Consider the following 13,598-nt stretch of genomic DNA (forward strand, 5'->3'; position numbering starts at 1 on the left):
AGACTTTAGGTGTAAAGGTGTAAAAGGATGTTTTATTGTGACCTTAATTTGCATTTTTCTAATTACTAATGAGGTCAAGTATCTTTACATATGTCTATTTATCATTTATATTTCTTTTTCTGTGAAGTGCCTCTTAATATTCTTCCTACATTTTTCTGTTAGGTTGTTTGTCTTGATTTGTAAGGATTCTTCAAAATATTTGGACATTCTAATCTTTTGTCAGTTATGTATGTTACATATAACTCTGGTCTTTTTACTTTCTTTATGGAATCTTGATAAACACAAGTTCTTAGATTTAATGTAATCAAATTTATCAGTATTTTTATGGTTACTGTGTTTGCTATATTGTATAAGAAATCTGAGATTAAAAAAAATAATCCTAAATTTTTATCTTGAGGTTTTAAAGTTTGATTTTTATATTTATGTATTTACTCCACCAGAAATTCATTTTTATGTATCATGTGAGATAAGGATCCAGTTTCACTTTTTCCATAAGGCTTACCAGTTGTTCATTTACTAAATAAACCCTTCTTTCCCCAGTGATGTGCAGTGTCACCTCTGTCATATATTAAATTTCCATATATGCATGGGTTTGCATCTTGATTGTTCCTTGAAAACTGTGATGGAATTCTGGTTGAAATTTCATTGAATCAATGAATAATATCAGGAGAATATACATCATTATAACACTGAATCTTTAAGTTCTTACTGTCCATATTTATTATTATTCTGAATGCACTTACAGATTACAAGAGGAGATCAGTTACTATTATTTACATACAGCAAATAATAACCACATAGCTTCTCTGTGCACCAGTTCTTACCTCCACGGTGAAGCCCTGGATAAAACCCTACACATAAGGAGTCTGTATTGTAAAAAAGGAACCCTGAAAAAATTTACCCAAGTGTCTGTATAGAGGAAAGAGTCAACTTCCTCCTTCTTCCCCTGCCCCCGTTAAGAGAGTCTCCTTGGAAATCTAAAGAGAAGGATCTTGAGTTCTTTCTCTAACCCTTTGAAATATAAATAAATGACTCCAGTGGAAAGATAAGCCCAGTGTCTCCTGCTGTAACAGAGGAAGTCCCTTTGGTCTAGGCTCTTCCTTTCTCCAATCCCATCTTGAAATGTAAGCATACTATCTCCAGAAGGTAAATCTCTCAGTTTTCTTACTGTCCAATTTCATCATAAATTACTTTCCAAGACTTACTTTTAACCCAGGTGTAGTGAAATTTGTTCACAAAGGCAAAAACATAAATAGTTTCTTTGCAGCCCCACAGTCTTTTTATTCACAAACATATCTCTCCATATGTTTAAAGTTCTTTTAAAATGTTCTTCCATAGAATTTCATAAAGGTGTCATTTGCCTTTCCTTAAATATATATTCTGTTTTTAACATTTTAAATATCTTTAAAATTATGTTTTCTTACCGACTTTTCTATATCTGTTTTGTTCTAGCAACATTGCTAAAATCTCTTAATTATAATGGGATATATTTTAGATTCTTTGAGGTTTTCTGCAAATAACGAGTTTGTTTCTTCCCTTTAGATTTTCATGACTTTTCTTTCTCTCCTTGTTTTACTGTATTAGCTACAACCTCAGTACAATATTGAATAGAAGTGGTAATAGCAGGCATCCCTATCTTGTTCCTGATTTTAAAGAAAATGCCTCTAATAATTTTACCACTAATAATGTTTTCTGTAAGTTTTTAGTAAATACTTTTTATCAGCTTAAGGAAGTTGCCTTCTATTCCTATTTTGTTTATTGTTTTCTATTAAGAATGGATATTGAATTTATTAAATGTGCTTTTCTATACTCTATTGCTATGATTGTATGATTCTTTAATAAGTTGGTGTGCTGAATTACATTTATAGGTAATTTGTAATGTTAAATCATTATTAAATTTCTGAGTTAAGCCTACATTTCTCATGTATTATCTTCTAAGTAATAATATGATTATATAGGTAACATTTATATAGCAGATATCATTCTAATAGTACTTTTCTAAGTACTTTACATATATTAGATTAATCTTCATCATAGCCCCATGAGTTTAGCTATTATTATTATTATTCTCATTTTACAAATGGTGAGACTGAGCACCAAGAAGTTAAGTATACTTGCTTAAAATCATAGAGACAGAAAATGAGGAAGTTGAAATTTCAACACAAGGTATTTAGCTCGAGAGTTCATGCATATCCACTTTATACATCACTGGAACTGATTTACTAATTTTTTTTTTTTAGGATTTTTACCTTTATTTTTATTAGTGATATTAGCTTATAATTTATTTTTGTTACCTTTTTATCTCAAGATAATACTGCTCTCATAGATTGAGTTGATTAGCATTGCTGCTGCCTCTAGTGTCTTTAAAAGACTATCTAAGACAAATGCTCTGTTCCTGAAAATATTGGTGAATGACCCTGTAAAACTGCCTGGGTCTGAAGGTTCTCCCCCACCACGAGAAGGATGGGGAGATTTTGTTAACTGTTAGTTTAGTTACTTTAATTGTTAGAGGACTATTTAGGTATCCTGTTTCTTCTTAAAACAATTTTGATACACTATATTTTTCTAGTCATTTGTTCATTTCATAAATTAACAAATTTATTGCCATAGAGTTCTTCATTGTATTTTCTTATTATCTTTTTGGTCTTCTCTTGATTTATTGTTATACCTTCTTTTTCTTTCTTAATATTATTTCTTTGTGCTTTCATGCTTGTTCCCTTGATTCATCTCACTAGATATCTATTTTATTATTGTCTCAAAGAACCAGCTTTTGCCTTTGTTGATCCTTATTATTCTCTCATTTGTATTTCAGTGACTTTTGCTGTTATCTTTATTATCTTCTTCCTTATATTGGGGATGGGGAGAGGGTTATTGTGTTGTTTTGTTATATCTTTAACTTCTGAATGAAATTCAGTCTCATTAAATTTCGACTTTCCCTTCCTCTTTCACTTCCCCTTCTAAGACAGGATCTTGCTCTCTCACCCAGCTAGAGTGCAGTGGCTCAATCATGGCTCACTGCAGCCTCTAACTCCAGGGTTCAAGTGATTATCCTGCCTCAGCCTCCCAAGTAATTGGGGCCATAGGTGCACGCCACCATGCTCAGCTAACTTTTTTAATTTTGTAGAGATGGTGGCTTGTTATGTTGCCCTGGCTGGTCTTGAAATCCAGACCTCTAGTTATCCTCCCCCCCTTGGCTTTCCCAAACGTTGGGACTACAGGAATGTGTCACTGCACCTGGCCATCTTTTTTTTCTTTTCTGTGTAAGTATTTCAGGCTGTAAGTTTCCCCCTAAGTATAGCTTTTACTACGTCTCCAAATTTTACTTTATTTTTTTCCAATTTGCCTTATTTTTTTATTTTATTTTATTTTTTATTTTTTTTATTTTTTTATTTTTTTTTTTTTTTATTTTTTTTTTTTTGAGACAGAGTCTCGCTTTGTTGCCCAGGCTAGAGTGAGTGCCGTGGCGTCAGCCTAGCTCACAGCAACCTCAAACTCCTGGCTCAAGCAATCCTCCTGCCTCAGCCTCCCAAGTAGCTGGGACTACAGGCATGCGCCACCATGCCCGGCTAATTTTTTTTGTATATATTAGTTGGCCAATTAATTTCTTTCTATTTTATAGTAGAGACGGGGTCTCGCTCTTGCTCAGGCTGGTTTCGAACTCCTGACCTCGAGCAATCCGCCCGCCTCGGCCTCCCAGAGAGCTAGGATTACAGGCGTGAGCCACCGCGCCCGGCCTCCAATTTGCCTTATTTTTAATTTCAGCATCTTATAGGGGTACAAACGTTAAGGTTACATATATTGCCCATGCCCCCCCCACTGGAGTCAGAGCTTGAAGCATGACTGTCCCCCAAACGTTCCACATCTTACTCATTATGTTTGTGTATACCCATCCCTTCCTACCCCCTCCTACCCGCCAGACACCCGATAAATGTTATACCTGTATGTCCAATTAGATGTTGATCCGTTAATACTAATTAGCTGGTGAGTACATGTGGTGCTTGTTTTTCCTATCTTGAGATACTTCACTTACTAGAATAAGTTGCAGCTCTATCAAGGAAAATACAGGAGGTGCTATATCACCATTGTTTCTTAAAGCTGAATAGTACTCCATGGTATACATATACCACATTTTATTAATCCACTCATGTATTGATGGGCACCTGGGTTGTTTCCACACCTTTGCAATTGTGAACTGTGCTGCTATAAACATTCGAGTACAGGTGTCCCATTTGTAGAGTGTCATTTGATCTTTTGGGTAGATGCCCAGTAGTGGAATTGCTGGATCAAATGGTAGATCTACTTGTATCACTTTAAGGTATCTCCATATGGCTTTCCACAGAGGCTGAACCAGTTTGCAGTCCCACCAGCAGTGTAGGAGTGTTCCTCTCTCCACATCCACGCCAGCATTTGTTATTTGGAGACTTTTTGATAAAGGCCATTCTCACTGGAGATAAGTGATATCTCATTGCAGTTTTGATTTGCATTTCCCTGATGATTAGAGATGTTGAGCATTTTTTCATGTTTGTTGGCCATTATTCTGTCTTCTGAAAAATTTCTGTTCATGTCCTTTGCCCACTTTTTAATAGAGTTGTTTGATTTTTCCTTTCTGATTTTCCTGAGTTCTAAATAAATTCTAGTTATCAGCCCTTTATCACATATGTAGCTTGTGAAAATTTTCTCCCATTCTATCTGTTTGCTGTTTGCTCTCTTGACAGTTTCTTTGGCTGTGCAAAAGCTTTTTAATTTGATCAGGTCCCATTTATTTTTGTTGCTGCTGTGATTGCCCTTGGGGTCTTCTTCATAAGTTCTTTGCTTACACCAATGTCTAGAAAACTATTTCCAACATTTTCCTCTAGAATTCTAATAGTTTCACACCTAAGGTTCAAGTCTGTTACCCAGTGTGAGTTAATTTTCATGAGAGGTGAAAGGTGTGGTTCCTGTTTCAGTCTTGTACATGTGGCTATCCAGTTTTCTCAGCAGCATTTATTGAATAAGGATTCTTTTCCCCAGTGTATGTTTTGACTGCTTTGTCGAAGATTAGTTGGCTATATGAGGATAGTTTTATATCTGGGTTCTCTGTTCTATTCCACTGGCCAGTGTCCCTGTTCTTGTGCCAGTCCCAAGCTGTTTTAATTACTATAGCCTTGTAGTATAGTTTGAAATCTGGTAAATTGATACCTCCTATTTTGTTTTTATTGCCTAGGATTGATTTTGCTATACAGGGTCTTCTTTGATTCCATACGAAGAAGAAAACTATTTTTTCTATATCTGTGAAAAATGATGATGGTATTTTAATAGGGATTGCATTGACTCTGTAGGTCACTTTGGGTAGTATAGACATTTTAACAATGTTGATTCTGCCGACCCATGAGCATGGTGTATTCTTACGTCCTCTGCTATTTCATTCTTCAGTGTTTCATAGTTCTCCCTGTAGAGGTCTTTTACCTCCTTAGTTAAATATATTCCTAGGTATTTTACTTTCTTTGTTTCTATTTTGAAGGGAATTGAGTCTTTGATTTGGTTCTCACTTGTACTGTTGTTGGCGTATATGAATGCCTCTGATTTCTGTGTATTGATTTTGTATCCTGAGACTTTACCAAATTCATTTATCAGTTCAAGGAGACTCTTGGTTGAATCCTTGGGGTTTTCTAGGTATAATATCATGTCATCAGCAAAGAGTGAGAGTTTTATCTCTTCTGCTCCCATTTAGATGCCCTTAATTCTGTTCTCTTGTCTGATTGCTGTAGCAGGGATTTGCAGCACTATGTTGAATAGAAGTGAAGATAGTGGGCAACCTTATCTTGTTCCAGTTCTAAGTGGGATTGATTTCAGTTTTTCCCCATTCAGTATGATATTGGCTGTGGGTTTGTCATATATGGCTTGTATCATTTTTAGGTAAGCTGCGTCTGTGCCTATTTTGTTGAGCGTTCTTATCATAAAAGGGTGTTGAGTTTTGTCAAATGCTTTTTCTGCGTGCATTGAGAGGGTCATATGGTCTTTGGTTTTGCTTCTGTTTACATGGTGAATTACATTTATACATTTTCATATGTTTAACCATCCCTGTATCCCTGGGATGAAGCTCACTTGGTTGTGATGGATTATTTTCTTGACAAGCACCTGGATTTGATTGGCTAGGGTTTTTGTTTTTTTTTTTCTTTCAAGTTGTTCTCTTTAGGGTAGTGGCTAGGGTTTTGTTGAGAACTTTTGCATCTATATTCATAAGGGATATTGGTCTGTATTTTTCTTTTTTTGTTGCATCCTTTCCTGGTTTTGATATCAGGGTTATGTTTGCTTCATAAAGTGTGTTGGGGAGAATTCTATCCTTCTGGATGTTGTGGAATAATTTCTGCAGGATAGGCACCAGTTCTTCTTTGTAGATGTGGTAAAATTCGGGTGTGAAACCATCTGGTCCAGGACTTTTCTTTTTAGAAAGGTTTTTTTATTGCTGTTTCAATTTCAGTACTTGATATCAGTCTACTCAGGACTTTTATTTCTTCCTGGTTGAGCCTAGGGAGGCTGTGTGTTTCTAAGAAATTGTCCATTTTTGGAAATAAACTTTCCTCTCAGTACTGCTTTCGCTGTGTCCCACAGGTTTTGGTAACTTGTGTCTCCTTTGTCATTTAGTTCAAAGACTCTTTTGATTTCCATCTTGATCTCCTCCTTTGTGAAGTGATCATTCAGCAGAAGGTTGTTTAGTTTCTATGACTTTGTGTAAAATGAGAACTCCTTTTGGGATTGATTTCTACATTTATTCCATTGTGGTCTGAAAAGATACATGGTATAATTTCTATTTTTTAAAAATTATTTGAGACATGCTTTGTGTCCTAGGATATGGTCAATCTTAGAGAATGACCCATGAGCTGATGAGAAGAATGTATATTCATTCAGTGGTTTTTGGGTAGAATGTTCTGTAAATGTCAGTCAGGCCCATTTGTTCTAGAGTTCTGTTTAAGTCCATTATTTCTTTGTTGATTTTCTGTTTGGAGGATCTGTCCTGTGCTGTCAGTAGGGTGTTAAAGTCTCTGACAATTATGGTGTTGTTGTTTCTCCATTTGTTTAGATCCATTAGAGTTTGCTTTATGAATCTGGGTACACCAAGGTTGGGTGCATATATATTTAGAATTTTTATGTTTTCTTGTTGAACTGTACCCTTCACCATTATATAGTGACCTTCTTTGTCTTTTATTACTTTTGTTGATTTAAAAACTAAGTTATCTGTAATCAGCACTGCCACACCAGCTTGCTTGCTTGCTTGCTTGCCTGCCTGCCTGCCTGCCTGCCTGCCTGCCTGCCTGCCTGCCTGCCTTCCTTCCTTCCTTCCTTCCTTCCTTCCTTCCTTCCTTCCTTCCTTCCTTCCTTCCTTCCTTCCTTCCTTCCTTCCTTCCTTCCTTCCTTCAACTCCTCAAACTCCTCCTTCCTTCCTTCCTCAAACTCCTGGGGTCAAGTGATCCTCCTGCCTCAGCCTCTCGAGTAGCTGGGACTACAGGCATGCGCCACCACGCCCGGCTAATTTTTTCTATATATGTTAGTTGGCCAATTAATTTCTTTTTATTTATAGTAGAGACGGGGTGTCAGTCTTGGTCAGGCTGGTTTCGAACTCCTGACCTCGAGCAATCCGCCCGCCTCGGCCTTCCCAGAGTGCTAGGATTACAGGCGTGAGCCACCGCGCCCGGCCAACACCAGCTTTCTTTTGGCTTCCGTTTGCTTGAAATATTGTTCTCCACCCCTTTACCTTTAGTCTAAGTGCATCCTTGCAGGTTATATGTGTTTCCTGAAGGCAGCAGATACTTGGCTCATATTTTTGTATCTATTCAGCCAGCCTATTTCTCTTGAGTGGGGAGTTCAAGCCATTCACATTTATTGAGATAACTGATAGGTGGGGCAGTTTTCTGTTCATTATGTTTGGTTTGTTTTCAACAAAGCAACTTTGTTGCCTTATTTTCTCTCTTGAGCCATTGTGGTAACTGGGCTTTGATCTTTAGCTTTTGAGTAGATTTACTTTCGTGAGTGTTTATTGTGCTCATCCGTGGGTAACAACACTGTTTTGAGTACTTCTTGAAGGGCTGGTCTTGTCCTTGGAATTCCGTTGCTTATCTTTAAATAGCTTGCCCAACCCTTGAGTGTTTTCTGCTTCTCCTTCTGGTAACCCTGGACCCTCACATTAGGTTTCTTCACATAATCCCACATCTCCTGTAGGCTTTGCTCTTTTGTCTTGTTTCTCTGCTGTATCTCTGTGAGTGATTTATTTAATTGCAAGGTGTTATCTTCAATCTCTGAGATTCTTTCTTCTGTTTGATCTACCCTGTTCTTGAGGCTTCCCAATGTGTTTTGTAGTTCCCTGAATTGATTCTTCATTTCCAGGAGTTGGGTTAATCTTTTCTTCATTGTTTCAGTTTCTTTAGTGAATTTTTGTTTCAGGTCCTGGAATCTTTTTGCGTTTTCTTTGTGTTGGTTATCTAGTTGTTCTTGCAAGTTGTTGACTTTTCTTACGATCCATGATCGAAATTCCTCTTCTGTCATTTTAGTGGTCTGATTTTGGTTGGTGTCCGTTTCTTAGGGGCTGGTGCTCCTCTTTGGGGGTGTGCTTTCCATTTGGTTCTTCATATTCCCAGAGTTCCTTTGCTGATTTCTTCCCATCTGGATCAGTTGTTGCTTCTTGCCTTTAGGTTTTCATTTGGGTATTGACACGCTCTGTTTAGTCTCTGAGCTGGTAGGTGGTGTTTGTGAGAGAGATTCGACCACACCCTGTATGATGAGTCAATAGGTGCTGTAAAAGGGTGTGCAGAATGTCCTCTCTGTCAGTAGGTGGCGCTTGCTGGGAGGAGCAGGCTACACTGTTGTTTTTGGGTCTTTTATACAGTTCTTGTTCCTCTGGAGAGGCACTGTAGTTCCTCAGGTGGTGGGTGGGGCCCTGGGACTTCCAGGTGTGTCATTCTCCCCGTCAGTGAGGGCTGGTCTGTGAGTTAGTCTGGGTGGAGCTGGGTTGGGTGGACCTGCCCTCAGGTACCACCAATGCTGTTAGCAGGGGTCAAAGTTCTGTTCTCTGCTTCTGGGAAAAGCTGTCTGGGAGGGGCTGGAATGGCCCCGCTCAGTCAGAAAGTCTGTGTGTGGGGGTTGGGGCTGTCTTAGACTCACAGTCTGGAACAGGCCTCACTCCTTTCTACCCTCCCCAACTCCGGGGCTACTCCTGAGCCTCTGCCAGCAGGCCAGACTTCACACCACCGGGTAACCCTGGCTGTGATACTGGCCGAGAGGTTCCCGGCGCAGGAACACCGCCTGGGCTGGGCTCACGGCCTCCCTTTGGTAGGAGGGTTGCCCTCAAGCACGCTGATCTGCCCCTGAAGGCACACACACCTCAGTAGGCTGTTCATGGATATTCCTTCTGTGCCCAGGGCAATTCGAGACATGGGTGCACTGGATGTGGTCTGCAGGTCTGACCTCTGGGCCCCGGAGTTCAATCTCTAACCCCGCTAGGGAGGGGAGTGCCAGTCCCAATTCACCCAGGGTAGCCCAAGCTGGGTTGATGTCTTTCAGCCTTAGGGTCTGCCCCGTTCTTCTGGAATCACTGAGTGGGCAGCACCTGGGAGGGCTGGTGGGTAGGGAGTTCACTGTCTGAGTGCCCCTCAGTCAGCTGTAGGGCCCCAAAAGGGAAGGTCCCATTCCCTGGAGGTGCCTCTGGCTGGTGGCTATATTGTCTCTCCTTGGCAGCTGCAAATAGGGAAGGGCGAGGGGAGAATGAGGCAATATGGTGCCTGCCGTGGGGCTCGGGTCTGTGCACAGGGATTTGCCCCGAGAGAGTTGGTAGCCTGGTGCCATGTCCGCTATAGGCATACCGCTCACTGGCGGTGGCCGTCTCTGGGCTGGTGTCCGCAGGTCTCTCCACCTGCTTGGGAGCTCACCAGCAATCTGAGATGCAAGGGGGAGAGTTAACCACTCCACCTCCCCTTGCCACTGGTCTCCAGGCTACTTGAGTGGTCTCTATTTCCAGTTCTCCTCTGCAACCTTCTCCCGTGGAGTCTCCCGTGGTCTTAGCTTCCCCTCCTTCCGACCCTCATCTGATGTATGGTCGTCTGCTTGCTTCTTTCTTCTAATTTTTCCTAGAATCTGTCTTTTCTGCAGAGACTCTCTGTCTCTCCAAATTTTAGTATATAATAAACATTTTGTTTTGTATTTTTTTATTTAAATATTTTAGTATCCCTTATGATTTTTCTCATTGATCCAGATAATTGTTTTTAAATTTGCAGTATATGGAGTTTTATCTTTTTATTGTTGATTTCTGATTTAACTGAAATGTCATTAAAGAACTTGATCTATAATGATATCTGTTCTTTGAGATCTACTGAGACTTGCTTTGTGGCCTACCCTATTCCATTTTTTAAATGTTCAGTGTGTATTCTTGAAAATATCTTTATATTCACCATTTTTTATGCAATTAGTTTATTAATGATTAAGAAAATTGAAAATTTTCACTATGGTGATATATTTACCGATTTTTCTCTAAAGTTATAGGAATATCTTTTTAACATTTTAAGGCTATCTTATAGAATGCCCAGAAGTTTAGAATGATATTTCTTCATCGTATATTGCATTGTATCATTGCGTAGTGATATCTTTAATAACGCGTTTTGTAGTAAAGTTTAAATTTCATTTCTTAATCTGGTATAACAAAAACTGCCTTTAACTGATGAGCTTAGGGCTTTTATATTTAGTTTGATTACTAAGGTATATGGACATGTTTCTACTACTTTATTTTTTGCTGTTTGTCATACTTTTTCTGTGCTTTTTGTCTTTTTTCCTTCCCTTTTAAAAATGTTTACTTGTGGTAAAATACATATAATATAAAATTTAACATCTTAAATATTTTAAAGTATATAGTTCAGTAGTGTTGAGTATGTTATACGAACAGTCTCCAGAGCTCGTTTCATTTTTCCTCTTAATTGACATTTTTTTCCCACATTTTACTCTTTCTAGTCTTTTGGTAATTACTCTTGAATTTAACCATGCTTATTAAGAAAGTCTAAATCCATATTCTAAACTATTTCCCCCCCAAACAATTTAAGGACCTGTAATTCTATAGGTTGAATATATCCTATCTTTTTTTTTTTTTTTTTTTTTTTGAGACAGAGTCTCTCTCTTTTGCCTGGGCTAGAGTGCCATGGTGTCAGCCTAGCCCACAGCAACCTCCACCTCCTGGGCTCAAGCAATCCTACTACCTCAGCTCCCGGAGTAGCTGGGACTACAGGCATCCGCCACTATGCCTGGCTAATTTTTTTTCCCTATATTTTTAGTTGGCCAATCAATTTCTTTCTGTTTTTAGTAGAGACAAGGTCTCGCTCTTGCTCAGCTGGTTTAGAACTTGTGGCCTTGAGCGATCTGCCCACCTCAGGCTACCAGGATTACAGGCATGAGCCACCACACTCAGCCGAATATCCCTTATCTCAAATGCTTAGAACTAGTTTTTTGGATTTCAGATTTTATTGGATTTTAGAATATTTACATTATATCGGTTGAATATCTCTAATCTGAAAATCCAAAATCCGAAGTGCTCCAATGAACATTTGCTTTGAGTGTCATGGCAGTGCTTAAAAAGTTTTTGATTTTGGAAAATTTCAGATTTCAGATTTTCAGATTAGGGATACTTAACCTGTATTACCTCTTCCCAACTTATGTGCTGTTATTGACCAAATTTTAGTTATATCTTTTGTTTACTGTACAAATTCAACATAATATAATATATTCTTAAATACATGCTTGTTTTTATTCACATTTTTGTTTACCAGTTTCTGAGCTCTCCATTTCTCTTGTAGTAGACCTTCCTTCTAAAAATCACTTTTTTTCCCTAAAATAAAGCTTTAGAAGTTCCTTTAGTGCAAATCTGATTGTGTTAAGCTCTGTTACTTTTCATTTATGTGTAGCCTCATACTTGAAAAGTAAATTTTCTGGATATTTAATTTTAATAATTTTCTCATGTCTTTGAAAATATTTCACCTTGTTTCTATTTCTACCATTTATTTAGTGTCTGTTCTCATTATTTCTGATTATTTTTCTTTCTTTTTTTAAAATTTTATTTTTAGGATGGGGATATACAGGTGATTTGCCTTTTTTCCCCCCCATCTGATTTCCTTTAGGGTCTTTTATTTTTCTTTTGTATTACCCAGTTTCATTTTTTGAACCTTTCTGGGTTTAGGTTTCTTTATATTTTTCTTGCTTCATAAATGTAGAGCTTCCTAAACCTACATGGTAGCTACATGGTAGATCCATGTCTTTAGTTTTAACACATTTTTTGTCATTTCTAAGTGTTCTATAAAGTTCTTCTGTAAATCTACTTGGTCATTTTTAATTGCGTTTTGTCATTTTCCCTTTTTAATGGTTTCTTTTTATATTTTTTTCAAGCATTTCATATATAGCAATTTTATGTTAATATTAAATGATTCTAACACCTTTGGTGTTTATTTTTATTGTTTATTGTTTCTATTGTTTGTTTCTGGTAGTTTGTTCTTTGGGCGTTTGGATATCTGTGGTTGTGAGGTCATACTTGTTTGCTTTTAATATGTGAAAAATTCAGACTTCATCAAGGTTTCCCCTGCGCTCCCCCAAGAAGATTGCATTTCCTTTTGCTGGGAGGCAGGTAGCTGTACCAACCTGTCTACTTTGGCTTCCTTCTAAGTTTCTCACTTTAGCAGGGAGTCTCAGTTTTGTTTTTTTCTCCTTGCTTCTGGCTTAAGGCTTAGTTTCCCCATCAAGGGCAACCCTGCAACTCAAGTTTGTTTTGTTTTGTGTTTTTAGTCATTTGTAGTCTTTCATGTTTAAAAAGAAAAACAACTCACAAGTATTTATTAAATTTCACAAAATCTTTATTTTGACTATCACATCTTATATTCCTATATTCTTTACTCATTTGTGGAAACTAAGGTACTATAAGGTTAAATCAGCAGCTCCATTGCATTTACCATGTTAGCATAAGGAATTGAGACTATATAAATAGGGCACGATGCCCTTAATATCTGTTCATAAGTAGTTCATTTCTTTTAATTTTGTCCTGAGGCAAATAATTTTGGCTCTTCTTGACTTAATAATAGCTACTTTGGTGGCCAAATTTGGTCTCTAGGTTGCAGAATTGGTAACTTATATTCTTTTTACAAAACTGTAGGAACTAGTCCAGGCTAGCGAGCGATTAAAAAACCAATCCAAAGAACTGAAAGACGCACACTGTCAGAGGAAACTGGCCATGCAGGAATTCATGGAGATCAATGAACGACTAACAGAATTGCACACCCAAAAACAGAAACTTGCTCGCCACGTCCGAGATAAGGAAGAAGAGGTGGACCTGGTGATGCAAAAAGTTGAAAGCTTAAGGCAAGAACTGCGCAGAACAGAAAGAGCCAAAAAAGAGGTTAGTAGTCAGGCAGATTTTATAGTGCCCATGGGATAGTGATTAAAGCTGTTTTGAGACTGGTGAAATAATATGTAATTTTTTCTCTAATTTTTTTAAAAGGTTATTTTTATAGTTTGGTATTATTTAATGTGAATTTCAACATTTGAGTTATCTTTCTATTACAAGGTAAATTTGCATGGATAAAAATGTTTTGTTTAAAAAA

General features: G+C 37.8%; 1 protein-coding gene across 16 annotated transcripts in view; it reads left to right on the forward strand.

Moving 5' to 3' along the window:
- Positions 1 to 13,598, forward strand: part of CDC42BPA (CDC42 binding protein kinase alpha) — a 245,674-nt gene that overhangs the window by 138,170 nt on the left and 93,906 nt on the right. For all 16 annotated transcript variants that reach the window (XM_012751184.3, XM_012751187.3, XM_012751188.3 and 13 more), the window contains one exon: positions 13,151 to 13,393. In XM_012751184.3, the coding sequence (XP_012606638.1) occupies positions 13,151 to 13,393 (243 nt within the window). The remainder of the gene's footprint in view (positions 1 to 13,150; positions 13,394 to 13,598) is intronic.

The sequence above is a fragment of the Microcebus murinus genome, chromosome 19, assembly GCF_040939455.1.
Source record: "Microcebus murinus isolate Inina chromosome 19, M.murinus_Inina_mat1.0, whole genome shotgun sequence".
NCBI classification, from domain to species: Eukaryota; Metazoa; Chordata; class Mammalia; order Primates; family Cheirogaleidae; genus Microcebus; species Microcebus murinus.